The following is an 18,950-nucleotide window of genomic DNA, read 5'->3' as shown; positions in this document are numbered from 1 at the left end:
GTGGGTTTTAATGGTTTGGATTGCTGTTGCAGGATTTTGTTGTGTTATGTTGCAGTAGAAGATGCTTCTGCGTTTTATTTCATTGTGAACCTTCCTAAAGCGTGCTTGAAGGTGAAGATACAAACTGGTTATGAAATTCTCCTTTTAGGAAATCTTTGGTACAATTGGAGAGTCCATTTGAATTTTGGTTTTACTTATAAGTTTTATATATATATATATATATATATATAATTTTTTTTATAAAGAATAAACTTGAATTTCTTTTTTTTTTTGTTGGTTTCCTACACTTTTAGACTAATTAAAAGTATTCACATATTTTTTTATAAGATATTTTTTTATTAATTTTTATACAACAATACTAAATTTACACTCCAACAATTTTAAACATATCATCTTATAAAATAATTCAATGCATTTAAAATTTTAATTTTAAAATATTATCGACAATAATAAAACTGAAGTGATCAAAATAAAAATAATATTTTTTTTTTTCATAATTAGATTAACACTTAATAACTAAAATGGTATTTAACTTAATTTATTTATTAATCATTAATATCTTTTAAATCATTTATCGACAGTTATAAATATTTGGTACATAATCAATAAACAAGGAAGAAACTTATAAATCAAACTTGCTTGTAAGTTTTTATAAATAGTTAGCACACAACTTCTTTAAAAAAAAAAAATTTAATTTTTTTTTACAAAACTTTGTTGTTAACCAAGCAAATGACTGAATGACCTATTAATAAATAATAAAATTTCAACATATATTTTCTAAAAGTCACAATAATCTAATTTTTTTTTATTTATTCTTTTACTCGTCGGCTTTAGCCAAATTATTCTCTATTAATTAACAACCATAATTTTACATTTTCAAATAATATATATTTATTAAATTATTGTCAACATAATGATTAAGTTAATTAAATAATTAAATTTCATTGAAAAATAAAAATATTGGATAAATTATATTAATGATGCAACATTATATCAAGGTCAAACTCAACTCTCTAAAATCACTTTCAATATTATATCTGAAGCAAACTAAGTTTATTAGTAACATTCAGTAGAATATTCATGCATATGTCTATATGTATATGTGCATTTGATTACATTCATTTTAATTGCCAAACAATCAGATTACATTACAATCACTACGAACGGTGTTTCCCTTAAAAAAAATCATAACAAAATTTTGCTGACAATTCCAAGTGACTCATTAGGGTTGACATCTCCAAACACTCTGTAAAGATCTCGACTATAAGGTGGCAACTACAAACTTACAAAAACCAACGTCCATTGCATTGCAATCAGGCTTTGCCATATTCAGCCACCAGCAATTCACATTGGCCTTGCCAGCCACAGCTAGAACAGTAATTGCTAAAAATCCAATGTTAGGACGAATATCCTACCATGTGTTATGTCAATATGATTCTGCTTAAATGGATCCATGTAATACTTAGCACAAGTTATTGTTTCGTCTAAATATCAATCTAACAAGTTCCACAAAAAGAATCTGATGGCAAAACTAATAGGAGCATAATGAAGAATTTTGGCATGTTACATCAGTCCAAACACCAGACTACTAGATTCCAAGCAACCTCTTCGGAGGGGCATTGCCTATACACAGTAAATGTAAGCTGATCTAAAAATTGAATCAAATACGAAGTTGGCATAATGGTGAAACCCCGAACAAAATGAGCTGCAACTATAAAAAGTGGGCATATATTAGGACGTGAAACAGTTCACTACATCCATTCCGATACAAGAAGAATTCCCTATAATAAATGAAAGCAGTGAATATGCAGAAGCTCATTAAGTCAAAAATAGAAATAAACTGGACGTGAGAATCTGTCATGTTCACTGCCATCTTTTGGATGCCTTAGTTGCAGATGAAATGCTTGGAGTAGTAGCTTTCCTAGCACCTGAAATGCATTTGACAAGTGAGGATGACAGCAACCAGAAAGAGTTCGCTACATACAAAATTAAATTTGACAAAATATTATACTAGCAGATACTGTGGAAATAATAGAAAGACCATTTATGACTATACCAAGGCAGAAAACAACTAAAAGCACAGAAGTATTAAGCATAGAGCAGTTATTTACATACTTGCTAAGAGCTTTGAGGAGGAGCCCGTGGTTATTGACAATCGAGAAGGTTTCTTTTGGGATGACTTTTGTGTGGGCCTCGGAAGTTTGGATGGAACAGTCACTCTGCATTTACATCAAAGAACTGAATCAGAAATAAAAAAAAAACACTGAATTTATTCGAGGACAACAGTAACACTATGCCAACTAACAAAATACACAACCATTCACAACAGTGAAAAACTTTTACATTTGGTATCATACTGCCAATGAAACTTGGCGGGACAACGAACTCAACATGTCAGTTACTAAATCAATTTGTAAAACCGGTTAGTTTGTAGTGTTTATGGAAAAAGTAATGGCCTTCATTTCAGTATATTGGTTCAATATCAGAAATTCCTTTGAAAGTCCTATCAAGCATCAAAAGCAGCCAGACATGCATGTCCAGAAGACAACATTTATACAATTGACAATGCAAATGTCTTTTCCTCTTTCCCATGAAAAGTGTTTTGTAGAGCATGAGATTTTCCACCTCCATGATGAAAAGAAACGGTAATTCGGAGCATATTTTGGACATTCCTATTTTAAGAGGGAAGATAAAGAACTACCACAAACTTAGATAACTTGAGCCAGTGCCGGTGACTCTTTATGGTAATTACATAAAAAAAAAAAAAAATCCATAGTTCCAAACGAAATATAAGCAAACAGAATATGTAACTGGTATCTTAAACTTAGTAAAGAATCAAGCACGCATTTCAAAGATTCTCGTCGTTGTAGCATAGAGTTATAGAAAAGTTGTTAAAACACACTTCAGATAATGCTAGTCAGCCACAAAATATAAAAACCAAGTTTCGTTAGCCTTCAAAACCCAAAAGAACATGGAAAGCAAGAAAACTCACTCCTCAATGCTCTCCGCTTTGTCGGCAGGTTTTGCAGTTTCAGGGAAGAGAGTGAATTCGACTAGACTGCCTATTGAGCCATCAGTTTCCGTTCCCATTGAAAGATCACCATCAGAAATGTCGCTTAATCTCTCCTCAGAGTCTGCATCCCTCAGACCTAGGAGTTCAATATCTTCTGTTAAATTCTGAGCTGCACTACTTCCAGCAAGCTTAGACTGTGGAAGAAGTTCTTTATGATATCTGGATTCATCCAGTGACTGGTGGGAGCCACCTTCGGAGTGCTTATCACTGTTCTCTGATAATCTTTCAGCATCGGATGATGCTTTTGAAGTAGCCCTCGAGCTTTTCCCTCTTGGTAAGCTTCGACTCCGTGGTGAAGCCCCTACAGAATGTCTTCTAGGAGATGAAGATTCATACCTAAGTGAGCCCATACCATGCTTTGTGCTATTGAGGCTAGCCTTAAGCTGCTGTAACCTCTCAATCTCTTCATCTTTGTTTGCAATTGCATCCTTGAGGGATGCGACCTACAAAATAAATAGGAACAAGAAGATAACAAATCAGTTGGGATCTGAAGTATCCATGTCAACTGTCAAGCATGTAACTTAACTCTTCCAATTGTGCAATCCCTGACCTAAAAAGATATAGGTTTAGTGGACCTTGGTATGTGCGGGGACCAAGTACTCTCTCGTATTGGCTCTCAAAGACCCCAGTCCTGTCAAGAGAGTTGGGATTTATGGGTTGGAGAAACATCCTAACAATCTAGGATCCCCACAGTCCAGCAATCCCTGTGGATGGACAGCTTCTAGGACATACCAGAGAACACAAATTGGAATATAGACGGTGAAATAGATTAACTCAGGGCCTAAATTCTAGAGCTTCAGTACCCTTCTAGTGAGTATATAGCAAGCAAAAAGGGTAACACAGTGGAGTGAGACAGGGAGCAGCGAGACAACAAGTATGCACCTGTTCCATGAGTTCTCTAACATCCCGTCCCTCTTTGTTGCTCCTTGCAGCACCTAATTCAACACCTGAAACCCTTTCAGCAAACTTCAAGGTACTTACAGTTTCAGAATAGGAATCGACATCTGGGCTTAGCTGCACAAACATAAGGGTCTTTGCTTGTCCACCTGCAGTTTGAGAAGGTTAGAGAAAATGAAGTAATTGAAAGGAATAAATTGATCTGGATAGAAAAGATATAAACTTAGATGAATTATATGAAAATAAAACAAAAAGTAGGTACCCAAAGAACTCTGAAGAACTTGAGTCAACTTGCTATTTCTGTACGGAACATGAGAACTCTTTTGTGCTAGAGCAAAAATTACATCTCCAAGAGCTGACAGTGACTTGTTTATATGTTGTGCCTCCTTAAGTCTGTCTCCGGTTGCTTCAGAGCGATCCACCCTTTCGCTGCCAGCAAGATCTACCAAATGTAGGCTACCGCGTAAAACAGCATCAGTCTCCATATCCGTGCCACGAACATGAACAGTGAGAACACTGCACAAGATAATTGAAAAAAAATTCATGCACAATTCCCCAATAAGATAAGAGCAAAAATTTAAAAAAAAAAAAAAAACCTGTGGGATCTGCTACTCCTTTCATTTAAGGCTGTGGCACCAACAGCCCTATTCATTAATCCAATACTCATCAATTCTAAAACATCTTCAGTTGACTTAACTGAATGCATGCTTGCATCAGGGACTGCTAGCCCGTTTGGTTGCACAGTATTCCAAATCCCAAGTGTGTGCAAATCAAGGATTCAGCAATTCAAACCAATGGAATTGACTTAATCCAGACCAATAAAGAAAAATAGGAAGAAGTATGCCACAGAAACATAACGTCAACCAAGGAACAGATCATAATCAGTGCCAACAAGTTAAATTTCCAAAAAGAATTGAGAGCTGAAAGCATAAAAACAAAGGATATCTTTTCTGAGGACTGCTGTTAGATAGTAGGTCGCGAACTTGTTCATTGTATATCTCAACCATTTGAACACCAATTTCATAAATAATGGAATTTTTCCTGCTCTGAGAGATTTGGAAAAGATCATTCAGTGCCCGATAATTAACCCCCCAGTCTTCTTTTGATGATGCAGTTGGCCCACTCTGGAAAAAGATTAAATAAGTGAATGAGATAGTCACTTAAAAGGTCACCATATTTGAAATGGGAAGACATAGACAAGTTACAAACCATTGTATAAGTTTTTCCTGACCCAGTTTGCCCATACGCAAATATACAAACATTGTAGCCATCAAGGACAGACCGAATTAATGGCTGAGTGTCTAAGAATACCTCCTCTACCAACATAAGAAATTTAGAAAATATCAGTCACAATTATTTGCGGAATAAAACCATGTTGTAACTCAAGATAAAACAAGTGACAGAACCATATAGCAGTAGCCATTAATCAATGCAAGAAAGTTACAACCTTGAGTTGCTGTTGGACCAAAGACCTTATTGAATTTGAACAACCTATGGGTATCTTTTCCTTGCCTTGAGGGATTCACAACAACCAATTCACCGTTCTCACCAATGTACTCTATAGTTGTTTGTTTCTTGTTTTGCCCCTGAAGAAATGGTCTAATCCGACAATAAACTCTAATATTTCCTATTCAGAAGAAAAGAAACAAGCATAAGTCATTGAACTGCATTCTCAAGAAGATAAAGTTGAAAAAAGCAATATACCTTTCAAATCCTGAATTTCATTGTACAATTTTCTATTTTCTACAAGAACTGAATGATAATTTTGCGCAGCATCAGTTAATCCTTTAAGCCTCACTCCTATTTAAAGAATGAAAAGATAAGAGATTAAGCAAATGAGAAAAATCCCAGAAGAAAATCACTAGTAAAAACTAAGCTATCGTTGGATAATACCTAAGGAATTAAATTCCTGCAAGTAGTTCCTTCTTGTCTTTAATACATCACGTTTAATGGACTCTGAAGTAATCCTTAGCTCCTGAACAGTGTCACGGATTCATGGATCCATATGAGGACTTTATATCAAAACAACAGTGACTTAGGTTTTGTTTGGAACAAATTCTGAATTTGTATGGAATTGATTGCAAATACACACTTACTCTAAATAGAAGAAATGCAAAAATCTATTGGGACAGGTTTAAAATTAGGCTCATACAGCATTACACATGAAATTCTAGATGTGCTCAATCTTTGTCATTGTAAGTAGAATTTCATCATCTTTAGTGGAAATAAGTGTAGACTTATTATAAATACATTATGGATTTGTTCCAAACATAGCCTAAAGATATGAAAGTCAAGACAAACCTGTAAAACCCCAAATTGACAATCCATAAAGCTCCTATACATGCGCTCTTTCTTTTTCCACCTCAGAGATTTAGTTTCAGTGAAGGATTCAAGTTCTTCCACCTTCTTCCTTGATTCAATCAAAAGACACTCAGCTTCCTTCAACTTCTTCTCCAGTTCAGCCCTAGTTTCTTTGGCTTCTACTTCTAGTTTTAGGCAATGCTGTTCATGCATCTTTTTACCTAGCTCCAACTCCTTCTTTAATCTAAGAATCTCCATGTCACTAGCATCTTTTTCTTTCTTCAGTCTAAGCACGTCCTGCTCTTCAAGTTTTTCTTTCTCCTCTAATTTGATTTTCTCAAGCTGCAGTGAAAGAGATCAAAAATTGTAAGAATTGAGTTGTACAAGCATATGCAAATGTGCTAGTAAGGTTATGACTATCCAATATAAGAGAAAACAGAATCTCTCGCATCCCAATTTTTTTCAATTGTCACTCAGCCCTTTCAGTGGAAGTCAAACTTTTGCTCCAAAGTAAATTGATAGCACTCTGTTCCGTGGTCGAAGAAAAGCTTAGTTATCTGCGTAATTTATGCACTTAGCCTACAACCTTGCAACTACTAATGTATCACCAGAAACCAGTGGGACCCCATTGTACTTCTTTTGTCTTGATAATTTAAATTTCACAAAGTAGAGATATGAAATTAATTCTTAGTTACTCATGCAGGAAATGATTGGAGAAAAGTGCAAAAATAAATGAAGGCCATCTATTTTGAGGTGTTGAGCAAAACTAGATACAAGTTAATCAACTCATAACAAGTTCCCATACACTTGTAAACAGACAAAAGTTTCCTGTCAAGACTGCACGCACTGTCAAGATGCAAGGAAAACTAACATGATGTATTTTTTTTTTCAAAAGACAAAAAACAAATGAATCAATGGCATGTAATGACTGCTAGATCAGAAAGTATTCTGACTCATTTCAAAGAACTAGTGCAGCCAAGTCAAGTTAAAAATTGAGAAAGAAAAGGTGGCAATTTCAATAACATAGAGTGGTGTAAATTTTGCCAACTGAAGAATGATTTAAAAAATAGATTAGCTGTGAAACAAATTTAAGATTTATGGAGGGCTAAAAACTAAGAAAGCATAGAAGCATAGGCTACCTTTATTTGCACCAGTTGGTTCATAACAACCTACAGAATGTAACAGAAGTTCCAAATCAATTTGCATAATAGCAATAAGGATAGTAAAAATACTAGAAGATTACTGCAAAGACCAAAATACTAAGCACCTCGTTTTCTTCAGTAGTCCCTGTGGCCAAGGTCTCCATTAATCTTATTATGGATTGGTATTTCTCTTCACGGGCCCTGAAGAGATTGTTTTGCTGCATCAGTGCAGCAACATACACATTAATTAGTTCAAATTAGCATATAACCAAATATTGTTTGGAGAATAAGCAAAAGAAAGAATCCCTAAAGCTTTACAATCTTTAAGTTTTCTGCTTGGGTCGAAATCTTCCGTTCCACCAATTGCAAAACTCCTCTCAGTAGATATGCCACGTGCTGAACGATGAAGGGACAAAAGAAAAGGAAAAAGAAAAAGAAAGGTGCATGTTAGAGATACAAACTGAAAGGCACACACAAGAAAATGATTCAAAGAATAGTAAAATCATGCATGCTACAGTAGTACAGCATCTATCTGTCTTTTCACTGCCATACATGCGATACATCCCCATTTTTCCTTTCAATGCTTTCTTCCAGAATTTTGTTCAGAAGATTGAACAGTGATTGAGCTGAAGCTTTCTGCAAACGAAAATTTATGAGAATTGTGTCAGAGTTAAAGCTGATTGCAACTTAAAACAGCATTTGTAATAAAAAGAAAAGCTTAGGTGTTTACTTGCATACTGCATGATTTTATTAATTCCGAAATCTTGGCATCAGAAAGGTCAGCATAAGATCCTAGCTTTAATGCAGCAGATGGATCTAAGACAAACAAATGAACAAACGAAATAAATATCGTAAAAGTAATAAGAAATTTTTAACATCCATAGGAAGCGTCCATTTCACAGAAGAGAAGAAAACACATAACCGAAAGAGGCAAACTGAATAACCCATCTCTATGCACACTGCTGCTTACCTCTCACATCAAGATGTTGCATTGGAAAAACTTGAAGGCTAATGGAATCAGCCCTCACATTCAATGCCCATAAGTTTGCCCAACTGGGCCAGAAAATGAGGTATCCACCCCCTATCCTTATTCCATGTGATATTTGTTTCTAAAGGCTCAAAAAACTCTGTAGTTTTGGATAACAACTAAAAGATCTAATTGCCCAAGCCCCTGGGCAAAGTATCCAGAGCCTTTTGATGCACACATGATTAACACACAAAAATGAACAAATACAACACCATGGTTAGATCATAAATCACTTGGAATATCCTAGCCATAAATTAGAAGTGATCTAAACAACTATGTTTTCTTTCCTTTTCTTTCTCTTGTAATTCAGTCATCAATTTGGTACAGACTGAGGAAACTGTCTGCAACTTAGAAAAAGAAAAGAGTTCAGAATAGCAGTAGAAGGAAGAATTCAGAGGGCTTGGTTAAGAGTGTTCTGGAGAGCTTTGATTATTTCCTTGCTTCATTCTTCTGTAATCTCCTCCCATAAATGGGAAGGATCAGACAAACAAGGGAATCCCAGAATTTTCCATTCACAACCAACTAGGCTCCACCAATTTGGTTATGCCTACTCTGCATGAAAGCTCCAGCTTGCTTACATAAAATAACATATAAGAAATGGGGAATTACAGAAATTAACTGCTAATTAGGAGAAACTAGCCATAACACATTTCCATTATATGGACAAATCAACCAAATTAAATCATAAATTCTCAGTCGAAGTGCAGGTGAGCTGATCCCAAACAATTCCTCTTTTTCTATATATAGAAAAAGAAATATTATTAAGTGGAAAAAGAGAGAATCATATCTAAGGAGAATAAGACATCCTCCTAGAACCTTCAATTAGAGGATTCAAAAAAAGAAACACGAGGAAGCATACAGCATAACAAGAAATGGAATCATACACAGAGGATAAGGGAGACATTTTTGTACACAATGTTTTGAATTTTTATTTTTCTTCTCTTTTTATTTTCTTTTTTTTTTTTATGGAGGATAACTTATTCTCCATCTTGCTAATATTTCCTTTCCTTCTCTACTTTAAGAAAGCTTCTTCTTTATCAAAAAAAAAAAAGAAAAACAAAAGCAAGAAACGGAAACAAAAAGAAGGTAAATCCCTTGCCCTGAGGATTACGATATTATCACATCCAATTTCTGTGAAGCATAGATAGACCAGTATTAGAAAATTGCCCAAGAGCTTTTGCCCATAGTGTGACCAAAGGTATTATCTGTTCCCATAAATCCTGGCTGGCCAAAATGTAATCTAGGTCCAATAAATCATGATTCCAAACAATTCTAGGTCCATATACAACAAGAATCATGCATATACAAAGCAGAAGTTATCTGATCTCACTATCTCATATTGTCTGAGTCAGACTTTCTCTAAGTAAAACTTCGAGACAAAGAGAGCCAAAAACTTTCCCCAAAATATCCCCTCTTTGAATTTTTCTTCAAATGCACCTTGCTTAACTTCTGTCCAAAATATGTGATCAAGTTAATTATTTTTCTGAGAGGAGATTAAGTTAATTAAATATTCTACGTCAAAGAATAAATAGACTTATTTGAATAAGCTTTAGTGCACTACTATTAAGAACGTATCAAACTAAATAAGAGTAGTTATTTAGTTTAACTTGGCCAGTCTTGTCCCTCAGCTATAAACGCTATCTTTGGTTTAACTTAAACCTTAAGTTCATAGTCAACCTCTATGCTACTCATCGCCCTCACTATCTAACATAAAACAAAAGATACAGCAGAAATAGTAGAAAATAGGCGTCTCTGCCAATGCAGATCAAGAGGAACTGTATTAAACATAACTCCAATTCCTTGAAGCTTTACCTCAGTAACTGCTGAACTTGCAGGTTCTAATAGATGTTTAATTCAACATGTATATGCTACTCATCACACACCTAATGCAAATTTTTAGAAAGAACTTGAATTTTATGCATGTAAAACAAAAACAATATTTCAAATTATTCTATAAGGCAACAAAAACTTAGTGTAAGTTCTCTTCCCCAGAGTTGAAACACAAATATTTACAATAATGATAATACCTGATATAAAAGGTTCAATACAAGACAACATATTTCCCTGGGAGCAATCACTTTCGCCCGTGACATCTGCCTCCAAGGGATTCCACCTCTTTCTTTGATGAATTTGGCCCCTATCAACCCCACCATTTGAGCTAAAGCTAGCTTTAAGTGCCTTAAGGCACTGCAAAACTGGCACCATATTTCCCTGTATGATATACAGATTATAATCAACATCATCAGATGACATGGATACAGAAGAAACTCAATCAAAGCAAAGGAAACGACAACCCTAACTGTGGTTCAACTCAGGTCGCTTCACGATAAGCCAAAACTAGAGAAATGGTCCCTTCATTCAAGTGAAGAATCTAAAAACTATATCCAACAAGAGGAACTTTCAAGTACCTGCTCCAGGTCTGATAGCTCAAACCTTGGCAATGCCATTTCATCCATAGCAGTTAGAAATCTCTCGATATTTGCTATACCAGGCTCAAAATTGTCTCCCTAAAGAATGGAAGAAAAAAGGATTTTCAAATGATGAAGAAATATATTAAGACATAATATTAACATTTTGTTACATGTTAACAGAGGCAATGCATAAAGTAGTTAAAATATATCAGTGAAAAATGCAATCCAACCATTGGAATTGAAACAGGACTCAGCTTGTCCAAAATGCTGCACAAAACAGTGCCATCAATTAAGCATGCTCTCAGTTCTTCCTCTGAAGCTTCAGGTGGTAAATTCAAATGAGGAAGCATTTCATTTAACCACTCCACCAAATTACAGTTACCTAAAATCAAAGCAAGTTCAAAGATAAAATTACAGGAGAGAATTAAGAATCAAGACATAATTATTGCACAGCTACTTCCCCAACCCACTTCCAAAATCTCATCCATCCCATGCTCACCAAAAATATAGTACTCTATGCCACACAAGCATCATTCTTTTTCATTATTATTGGAAAAGAAAGCTCTTAAATTATCCTTTGCGCTTGAACTCTGCCATAATTCCCAATTTTCGAGGAGAGCATATCTATAATCACATATTTCAACCAAAAGACCGGACATAACCAAAACTTGCATGCTCCCAAAACAACCAATAAAGTATTTTTATACTGGGAAAGAATTGTTATGAAGTGCTTGGATTTATGAAATCGGATCTGAATTATCTAAGCTAGGAAAAATGCAGCTCAAGAACCTACTATCATATGAGAAAGAGAAAGACAGAGAGAGCAGAACAGTACCTTTCTTACCATTGCTCATTTCTTCAAAACCTTCTGTTTGTTTGATCTCTACACCATTAGCCCTATCAGAGACATAAAACACCCCATTTGAACCCGAGTGCTGCCTTAAATGAATACTCATTTCTTCACTTCCAGGATTCCGTAACAGCAGAATTTTATGAGCACATAATTCTGGCTTGTGTTAGTCTCAATAGAAATGGTAAGAACTATATTCAGTCTGCTCAAGGAAAAATGAATATAGATCTGTACCTTGAATCTTTACAACAAAGAGACTGGTAATAGTTAGCAGTAGTTATTTTCATGTAATCAATATATCAAATAAGATAAAACATCTAGGAGAAGAAAACAACAATCTAAAATGATGTAGCATGCGCATCCTGACCAAGCAAGTGAGCAAACATATTTTGATATTTCATACAAGTACAAGCTCCCCTGGTTGGTGAAGCTTATACACTTTACCCTACCCACTTACACATATATAATTCTCAATACTCCCCCAAACTAGTAAATAGATATTATTCATCCTCAACTTGCTACTAATAGTCTAAAACCCAAAATTACTTGTTAAAAACTAATATATAAATTATATTTTATTTTATTTATTAGTTTAAATTTAAATAAAGTTTATTTTTTAATTAGATTTGATTTATATTTATTTTTTAAATATTATGTAGTTAGTGATAGCTTATTTTTTAGATAATTTGATTCATGTTTATTTTTTATACATTATATACTTAGTGATATCTTATTTTTAAGAAATTAGTTTATATGTAAACCTATTTAAAGACACACTAAATTGTTAATTCTTAAATCAATGGAAATTGCACACTAAGTTGTTAATCCTTAAGTCAATGGAAATTTGAGTTTTTTTCACCTAAAAAAAATCCAACAAATAGTATCATAACTTTTCTTGGTCATAGATAGGTGGGAAAAATAGATATATAAAGAGAGAGAATAAGTGAGTTTCTTACATTAAATATAGTGTTGAACACTGTTTATTTGATTTTTTACCTCTCATTTTCACAGAGAAAAATTATCAATTATGGGTTATGAACATGCAAACATATGTACAATTTTTTAATTTGTGGGATGTAGTTGAAAATGATAGTGAATTCCCACTCTCATGCAATTGCAACTCAACTAAAGAGTCACAATGAAGAACAATCCAAGAGATTAATAAGAAATTTTGATGAGAAGTACATCAATAATTGGAGATTGATAAGAAATGCATCAATAATAGGAGATTGATGAAAATTGCATCAACAATCGAAGAGAAGTACTTTAAAATATGAAAATTAAACAAAACATATTGGAGAAAAATCTTCCAATAAAACAAATTTGGTGTTTGTAATTTTTATATTAAGGGAGAGTGTTAAACATTAATATAAAATTATAATTTATTTTATTCATTAGTTTGAAGTCAAATAGAGTTTATCTTTTAATTACATTTTATCCATATTTATTTTTTAAATATTATGTGCTTAATGAGAGCTTATTTTTTAGGATATTTGATTCATATTTATCTTTTAGATATTATGTAGTTAGTGGTATTTTATTTTGAAAGAATTAGTTTATATGTAAACCTATTTAAAAACATACTAATTATTAATTCTTAAGTCAATAGAAATTCAAGTTTTATTCACCTATAAAAACTCCAACATTACTTAACCCTTTGGCCAATACATTTGCAAGTTGCAAAGTAATAGGCATGTATAGGGTGCATATCAATCCGCTATCCAGCTTTTCCTTACTAAAGAGTCATTGGCTTCAGTAAATTTCTTTCTGTTATGTTGCACAAGATTGCGGGCAATGCTAAATGCTGACTTTTTCTTTTAGATAAAAGTTAGTAAATGTATTAGAAAAATGTACCAAGGAGGTACCACTCATGTACCAAAAATTTACATACCAATAAGCATATCGACAACAGCTCCCGTGTTATCAAAAGATAAGAGATTGTGATCCAAAAGAATGGAGCAAAAACAGTGTAATCATTTGCCCTTAATATTTTCAAAGGTATCTTCAATACCTTCAAAATCTCTATTGTTTCTTTCTTTCCAAATAATCCAAAATATGGTCAGCGAGATAATAAGAGATTGTTAGAAATTAAACCCTTCCAGCTAATTGTTGACTTATTATCACAATAGAGTTTTGTAGGTCCATCATATTGAATCTTTAAAACTTCCAAAATCATTTTTAATCATAAGAGTTCACACATCCCTTGGGTCATAACCCAAAATTCTTACTAAGCACTGAATCGAGATATATTATTTTGCTTCTTACTCTTCCAAGTCACTAGGTTTTGCTAAGAAATGTATAGTATCAAAAAGTAGATCTTCTGTCAACTAATGATCTTTCATAATTAATATCAGTATATGCCTCAAAGAGCAGTCTATTATTTTTCTTGAAGATGATTCTCTTTCCTCGAGTCCCCTTCAAATAGTAGAGTATCTTATAGGCAGCTTGCAAATACATTTCCCAAGGCTTGTGCATGAATTAACTCACTATACTCATTACATATATAATGTCTGATCTTATATGTGACAACTCTGTCAACTTTCCCACTAGCCTCTTTGACATTGCCTTCTCCACCTTGGATTCTTCCTCTATAAGTCCCAATTTGAATTGGGATCAATTAGAATATTAGCAAGTTTGCATACAAACTTTCCAGTTGCAAACCTATTTTTCTTCAAAAAATCTAAAATATAATTTTATTGAGATATAAATATGCTAGATTTAGAGTAGGCCCTCTTCCTCTGGCTTTTCCCCGACTTTTTGATCTCTTCTCCTTCCTTCAACCTCTCCAGAACCGGCCAGGTCGGGCTTTTCCTCTTCTAATCCCATTTTATTTGAGCCTGTTTTTTTATTGAACTTGGCTCTGCCCTATCAATCCATTTCCCCTTCTCCACCCATCTATTTTCTAGATTCCTTCAGCCCTCTATCCCTATACTCTTTAAGCCCCAGCTCCACCTTCCTGAATAGTCAAAAATGACTCAAAACAGCAACATTTTGGATTAATTTGTTTCAATGGTCGGGTTTGGATTTGAAACTAACCCACCCCGCATCCAAATCGGATCTCATATGCCATACCCGTTTCTCCTCCTTACCTTTCTATTTAACCACCGCCGCGTATAAGGTAGACACCATAATCAAAACCCTAAACTTTGCTTGGCACTGAGGACGGTGAAAGACCTCCCACCATGCGGTTGTTTTGCCTTCCACCTCCTCAGTGCCAACCACCTTCTCTGCCTTTCTTCAGTCCGGATTCACAATTTTTCGTTCCGCCAGAGCATACACCGCCTTCATAACTTGCCAACATCTGTCTGCCTCCGACCCATCTGGTATAAAGATTCACCGTCTCCCCTTTCCACTCTGAAAGAACCAAAAATCTTCCTCCTTTATTTCATCCCAACGCAAAACACAACTTATGCAACTTCCCCTTCCCTCATGTATTCCTTTCATTCTGCCAATAGAAATCTTCCAAAGCTTCCACCAACCAACTCACTTCCTCTTCCTCTAGTGAAATGGAGATGCGAAATCTCCTTCCGTTTTGGCTTATCCTCATTCTTTTCAGATTCCTACTTCATTTACGAAATCAAAAGAATTTCTATCGATCATCATAAACTTCCTCCCCTCTGCCACCCTCTTTTGGTCAGGTCAGGTGGCTGACCACCCAAGTACTACCCTTCACCTCTCCTCTCCAACGCCTACCAACCCCTAAACCCTACACGTCTTCCTTCCTATTGCTTTTCTCTCTCTAGCTTCTTCTCTCTCTCCAACTTTAGTAATCCTCTTAACTACTATGCCTATGCGCCATGGCATTCAATGACTTTGGGTTGGGGACCACCTCCTGAAGGGACTTATAAGCTTAAACCTGGGCTCTGCTTGGTAATGATGGATGGAAAAGGCTTGTTATCATTGTTCAATACCAGAATGGTGCAGTTATATTCACAGGTATGTACAAAATTCCTACTCAGCTTTCAACCAAAATTGCTAAGGTACAAGTACTATATGGTCTACAAGTACCACAACAATTGCCATTCGATATCTAGTGCTCAAGGATGATTTACAATCTATTTTAAATTTCTAATGTTCATCCCTCTATCCAATTCTGAATTTGGAATGTTGGTGGAAGATGTTTTTTCTTTGATGCATACTTTTGTTTCATTTTGGTCTTTTTGGTTCCTAGAATTTGCAATGATATTGTTTATAACCTGCGCTCTACTTGGTAATGATGGATGGAAAAGGCTTGTTATCGTTGTTCAGGACAGAATAGTGCAGTTATATTCACAGGTATGTGCAAAATTCCTACTCAGCTTTCAACCAAAATTGCTGAGGTACAAGTACTATATGGTCTAGAGGTAGCACAACAATTGCCATTCGATATATAGTGCTCAAGGATGATTTACAATCTATTTTAAATTTCTAATGTTCATCCCTCTACCCAATTCTGAATTTGGAATGTTGGTGGAAGATGTTTTTTCTTTGATGCTTACTTTTGTTTCATTTTGGTCTTTTTGGTTCCTAGAATTTGCAATGATATTGTTTATAACCTGAGCTCTGCTTGGTAATGATGGATGGAAAAGGCTTGTTATCGTTGTTCAGGACAGAATAGTGCAGTTATATTCACAGGTATGTGCAGAATTCCTACTCAGCTTTCAACCAAAATTGCGGAGGTACAAGTACTATATGGTCTAGAGGTAGCACAACAATTGCCATTCGATATATAGTGCTCAAGGATGATTTACAATCTATTTTAAATTTCTAATGTTCATCCCTCTACCCAATTCTGAATTTGGAATGTTGGTGGAAGATGTTTTTTCTTTGATGCTTACTTTTGTTTCATTTTGGTCTTTTTGGTTCCTGGAATTTGCAATGATATTGTTTATACTAGGTAGGGAGGTGCTTCTTATATCTCAGTGCCAAATAATTGTTAGGAACTACCTATTTAATTTGGTTCCCTGCTTGTACTGGACAACGTTCAACACAACTGATTGATGAAGATTTTCTTCCTCACTCAAAAAAGTTATATAAATCATAACTAATTACAAATACAATTAGATATTTCTAAACTGCTATCCTATTTAAGAATATAAATCTGTAATGAATAGTAATGCAATAACGGTAGTAGTATTTCTATGGTTGTTCTCTGCCTCACAATTGAATATTATTAAATGTTTCTATGGGAGCTATCAAACTACTAGTTTCCTAACAGATTAAAACTTATGCAAGCTACGTCAATACGTATTATCATGCGTAGTTCTCCGAGCAAGGGGGAGCAGAGAAGAAGAAGAAGGCACGGATTCCTTTCTTTGACTATGCTTCAACCTTCAAACTATACTAAAACTAAGCTATAAAAGCTTTGAGGTGTGGCCCGCGTGTAAATTCTTGCTTAAACAAAACAAGAGAAACAATAAAAACCAAACCCATAAAATGCCTGATGTTATTACTCACTCATCCTTGCCATTTTATCTTCTCAGTTACCAAGCAATCGCAATTCAATAAAATAAAAATAAAAATTTAACAATCAATCGGAATTCTTCAAACTAATTAATACGGAAGCCATTTAGCAATTATCCTGGCGCTTAAAATCCCAGACGCAACCAGATCGACTGAAAACCCTAAATGCGGGACAAAAACAGACGTTTTAAAGAAAATGCAGGTGGAATAAGAGAACAAACCTGAAAGATCATGAGAAGAGCCGAACTAGAGATCCTGAAGCCCCGAAAACGGCAAGAAAAGTTGAAAGAGAATCGAATTGTGAGGATTAAAAAGCGAGAAAAGCAACCAAGCCCGATCCGCAGAAATGTTGACACGATAAATCCTCGGATTTTGTTTCGCAAGAAAGAAGAATGAGAAAAGAAAATGATTGTTGGGAATGGGAAAATACGGAGAGAGCTGAGTGGAATTGACGTGAGTTGCAGGGGTTTGTTGCTTTTGTTTTTGTTTTTCTAATTTTTTTTCTTTTTTCCAAAATAATAAACGTGTTTTTCTTTTTTAGAAATTTATTTAATTACGTTTAAACTTTTAGAGCATGGTTTTGGGACCCACTAATTTTGGAGCAGGTTCCCGCCTTGTGGGCTTTTATTTTTAGTTTTTTTTTATTTTGTTTTTAAATATATATATATATATATATAGAGAAAGAGGTACCACCTATTTCCATCCGCCACGTGTCATATAGCTGTTAGTGATGCTGACATGAGGTATTCCATTCCATGTTGTTGGCTTCTGTTGGCGTACATGTAATTTAAAGTGCCAAAATAGCAAAGTTCTTGAATTATTTAAAAAATGTTTAAATTTGTCTCTTCATAATATTGGGTGGTTCAATTAAATTTTATATTTTTTAATTATATTCTAATAATTTCTTTCTTAGATGAAATATATATATATATATATATAACTATCCATGTTAAATTATACGGGTTTTTCTTTTTTACAAATGGTAGCTAACATGATTTTTTGAAAATTTATTAATATCAAAATTTTAAATAAATTTTTATTTTAAAAAATAAATAAACTTTTTGCATATTTTGTAACACCCAATATTTAATTATTTTTATTTTTATTTCATTATTATTTTTATATAAATATAATTATTATTTATATAATTTTAATTTATTTTAATTTATTTTATTTTAATAAAAATAATAATAATAAGAGTAAAAAATTAGTTAGGGATTTAATTGAAAATAATTTTAAAAAAAATGTTGAAAATTTAGGTTATAGGAGTATTTTTGAAAGAAAAATCAAAAATTGAGGGGTCAAAATGTAATTTAGAAAAGTTACGCCACGTCAGCAGCTCGACCAACCAGGACGCGCCAGGTGGCAGAGGCGCTGACGCGGGAGGCCACGTGGGGAGAGCCATGTGGGCGATCCGCGTGCACGGGATCGAACGGTTGAGATCTGTTTCCGCGCGCACAGACAGCCCAGATTGCATCGCGCACGGACAGCCAGATTGAATCGCAATAAACAATCCTGATTCACTCCCTATTTAATCGCGATCGGACGATCCAGATTGAAAGCGATGTACGGCCCAGATCAAAAGCGGATGGGTATAAATTAGTCCATCCGCACTCAAACCCTAACCCTAGCCGCTAGAGCCCCTCGCCGGAGAAGACAGTCTAGCCACCGGGGAGCCAACCACCGCCACCCACTGTTGTACCGGAGTAATTTTCGACTGCTAAACGAGGTAAAAAAAATTTCTCTTGCACGAAATTCAATTTTAAACCCGCTCATGGCTAAATCGGAGTGAAAGAACCGGTCGATT

General features: G+C 34.6%; 1 protein-coding gene across 7 annotated transcripts; it reads right to left on the bottom strand.

Moving 5' to 3' along the window:
- Positions 1-1,520: 1,520 nt before the first annotated feature.
- On the bottom strand, positions 1,521-17,640 carry LOC110812769 (P-loop nucleoside triphosphate hydrolases superfamily protein with CH (Calponin Homology) domain-containing protein). 7 transcript variants are annotated; one of them, XM_088217750.1, is made up of 22 exons: positions 17,365-17,640; positions 11,696-11,942; positions 11,082-11,233; positions 10,849-10,947; positions 10,468-10,651; positions 8,144-8,229; positions 7,966-8,049; positions 7,732-7,809; positions 7,539-7,631; positions 7,411-7,440; positions 6,272-6,613; positions 5,864-5,945; positions 5,675-5,770; positions 5,418-5,597; positions 5,180-5,286; positions 4,916-5,094; positions 4,567-4,731; positions 4,233-4,486; positions 3,956-4,119; positions 2,993-3,516; positions 2,116-2,219; positions 1,521-1,928 (listed from the first exon to the last, which is right to left on the bottom strand). In XM_088217750.1, exons 2-22 carry the CDS (start codon positions 11,805-11,807, stop codon positions 1,864-1,866), a joined length of 3,180 nt encoding a protein of 1,059 aa, XP_088073876.1. In that variant the 5' UTR covers positions 11,808-11,942; positions 17,365-17,640; the 3' UTR covers positions 1,521-1,863. The 7 variants fall into 7 exon arrangements, with proteins under 7 accessions (XP_088073876.1, XP_088073875.1, XP_088073877.1 ...); XM_088217749.1 differs by having other exon boundaries at positions 11,687-11,809; XM_088217751.1 differs by having other exon boundaries at positions 11,696-11,809.
- Between the last annotated feature and the right edge of the window lie 1,310 nt (positions 17,641-18,950).

Source organism: Carica papaya, chromosome 4 (genome assembly GCF_054855325.1).
Source record: "Carica papaya isolate Zhongbai chromosome 4, ASM5485532v1, whole genome shotgun sequence".
NCBI classification, from domain to species: Eukaryota; Viridiplantae; Streptophyta; class Magnoliopsida; order Brassicales; family Caricaceae; genus Carica; species Carica papaya.
This window is presented reverse-complemented; position numbering and strand designations above follow the sequence as displayed.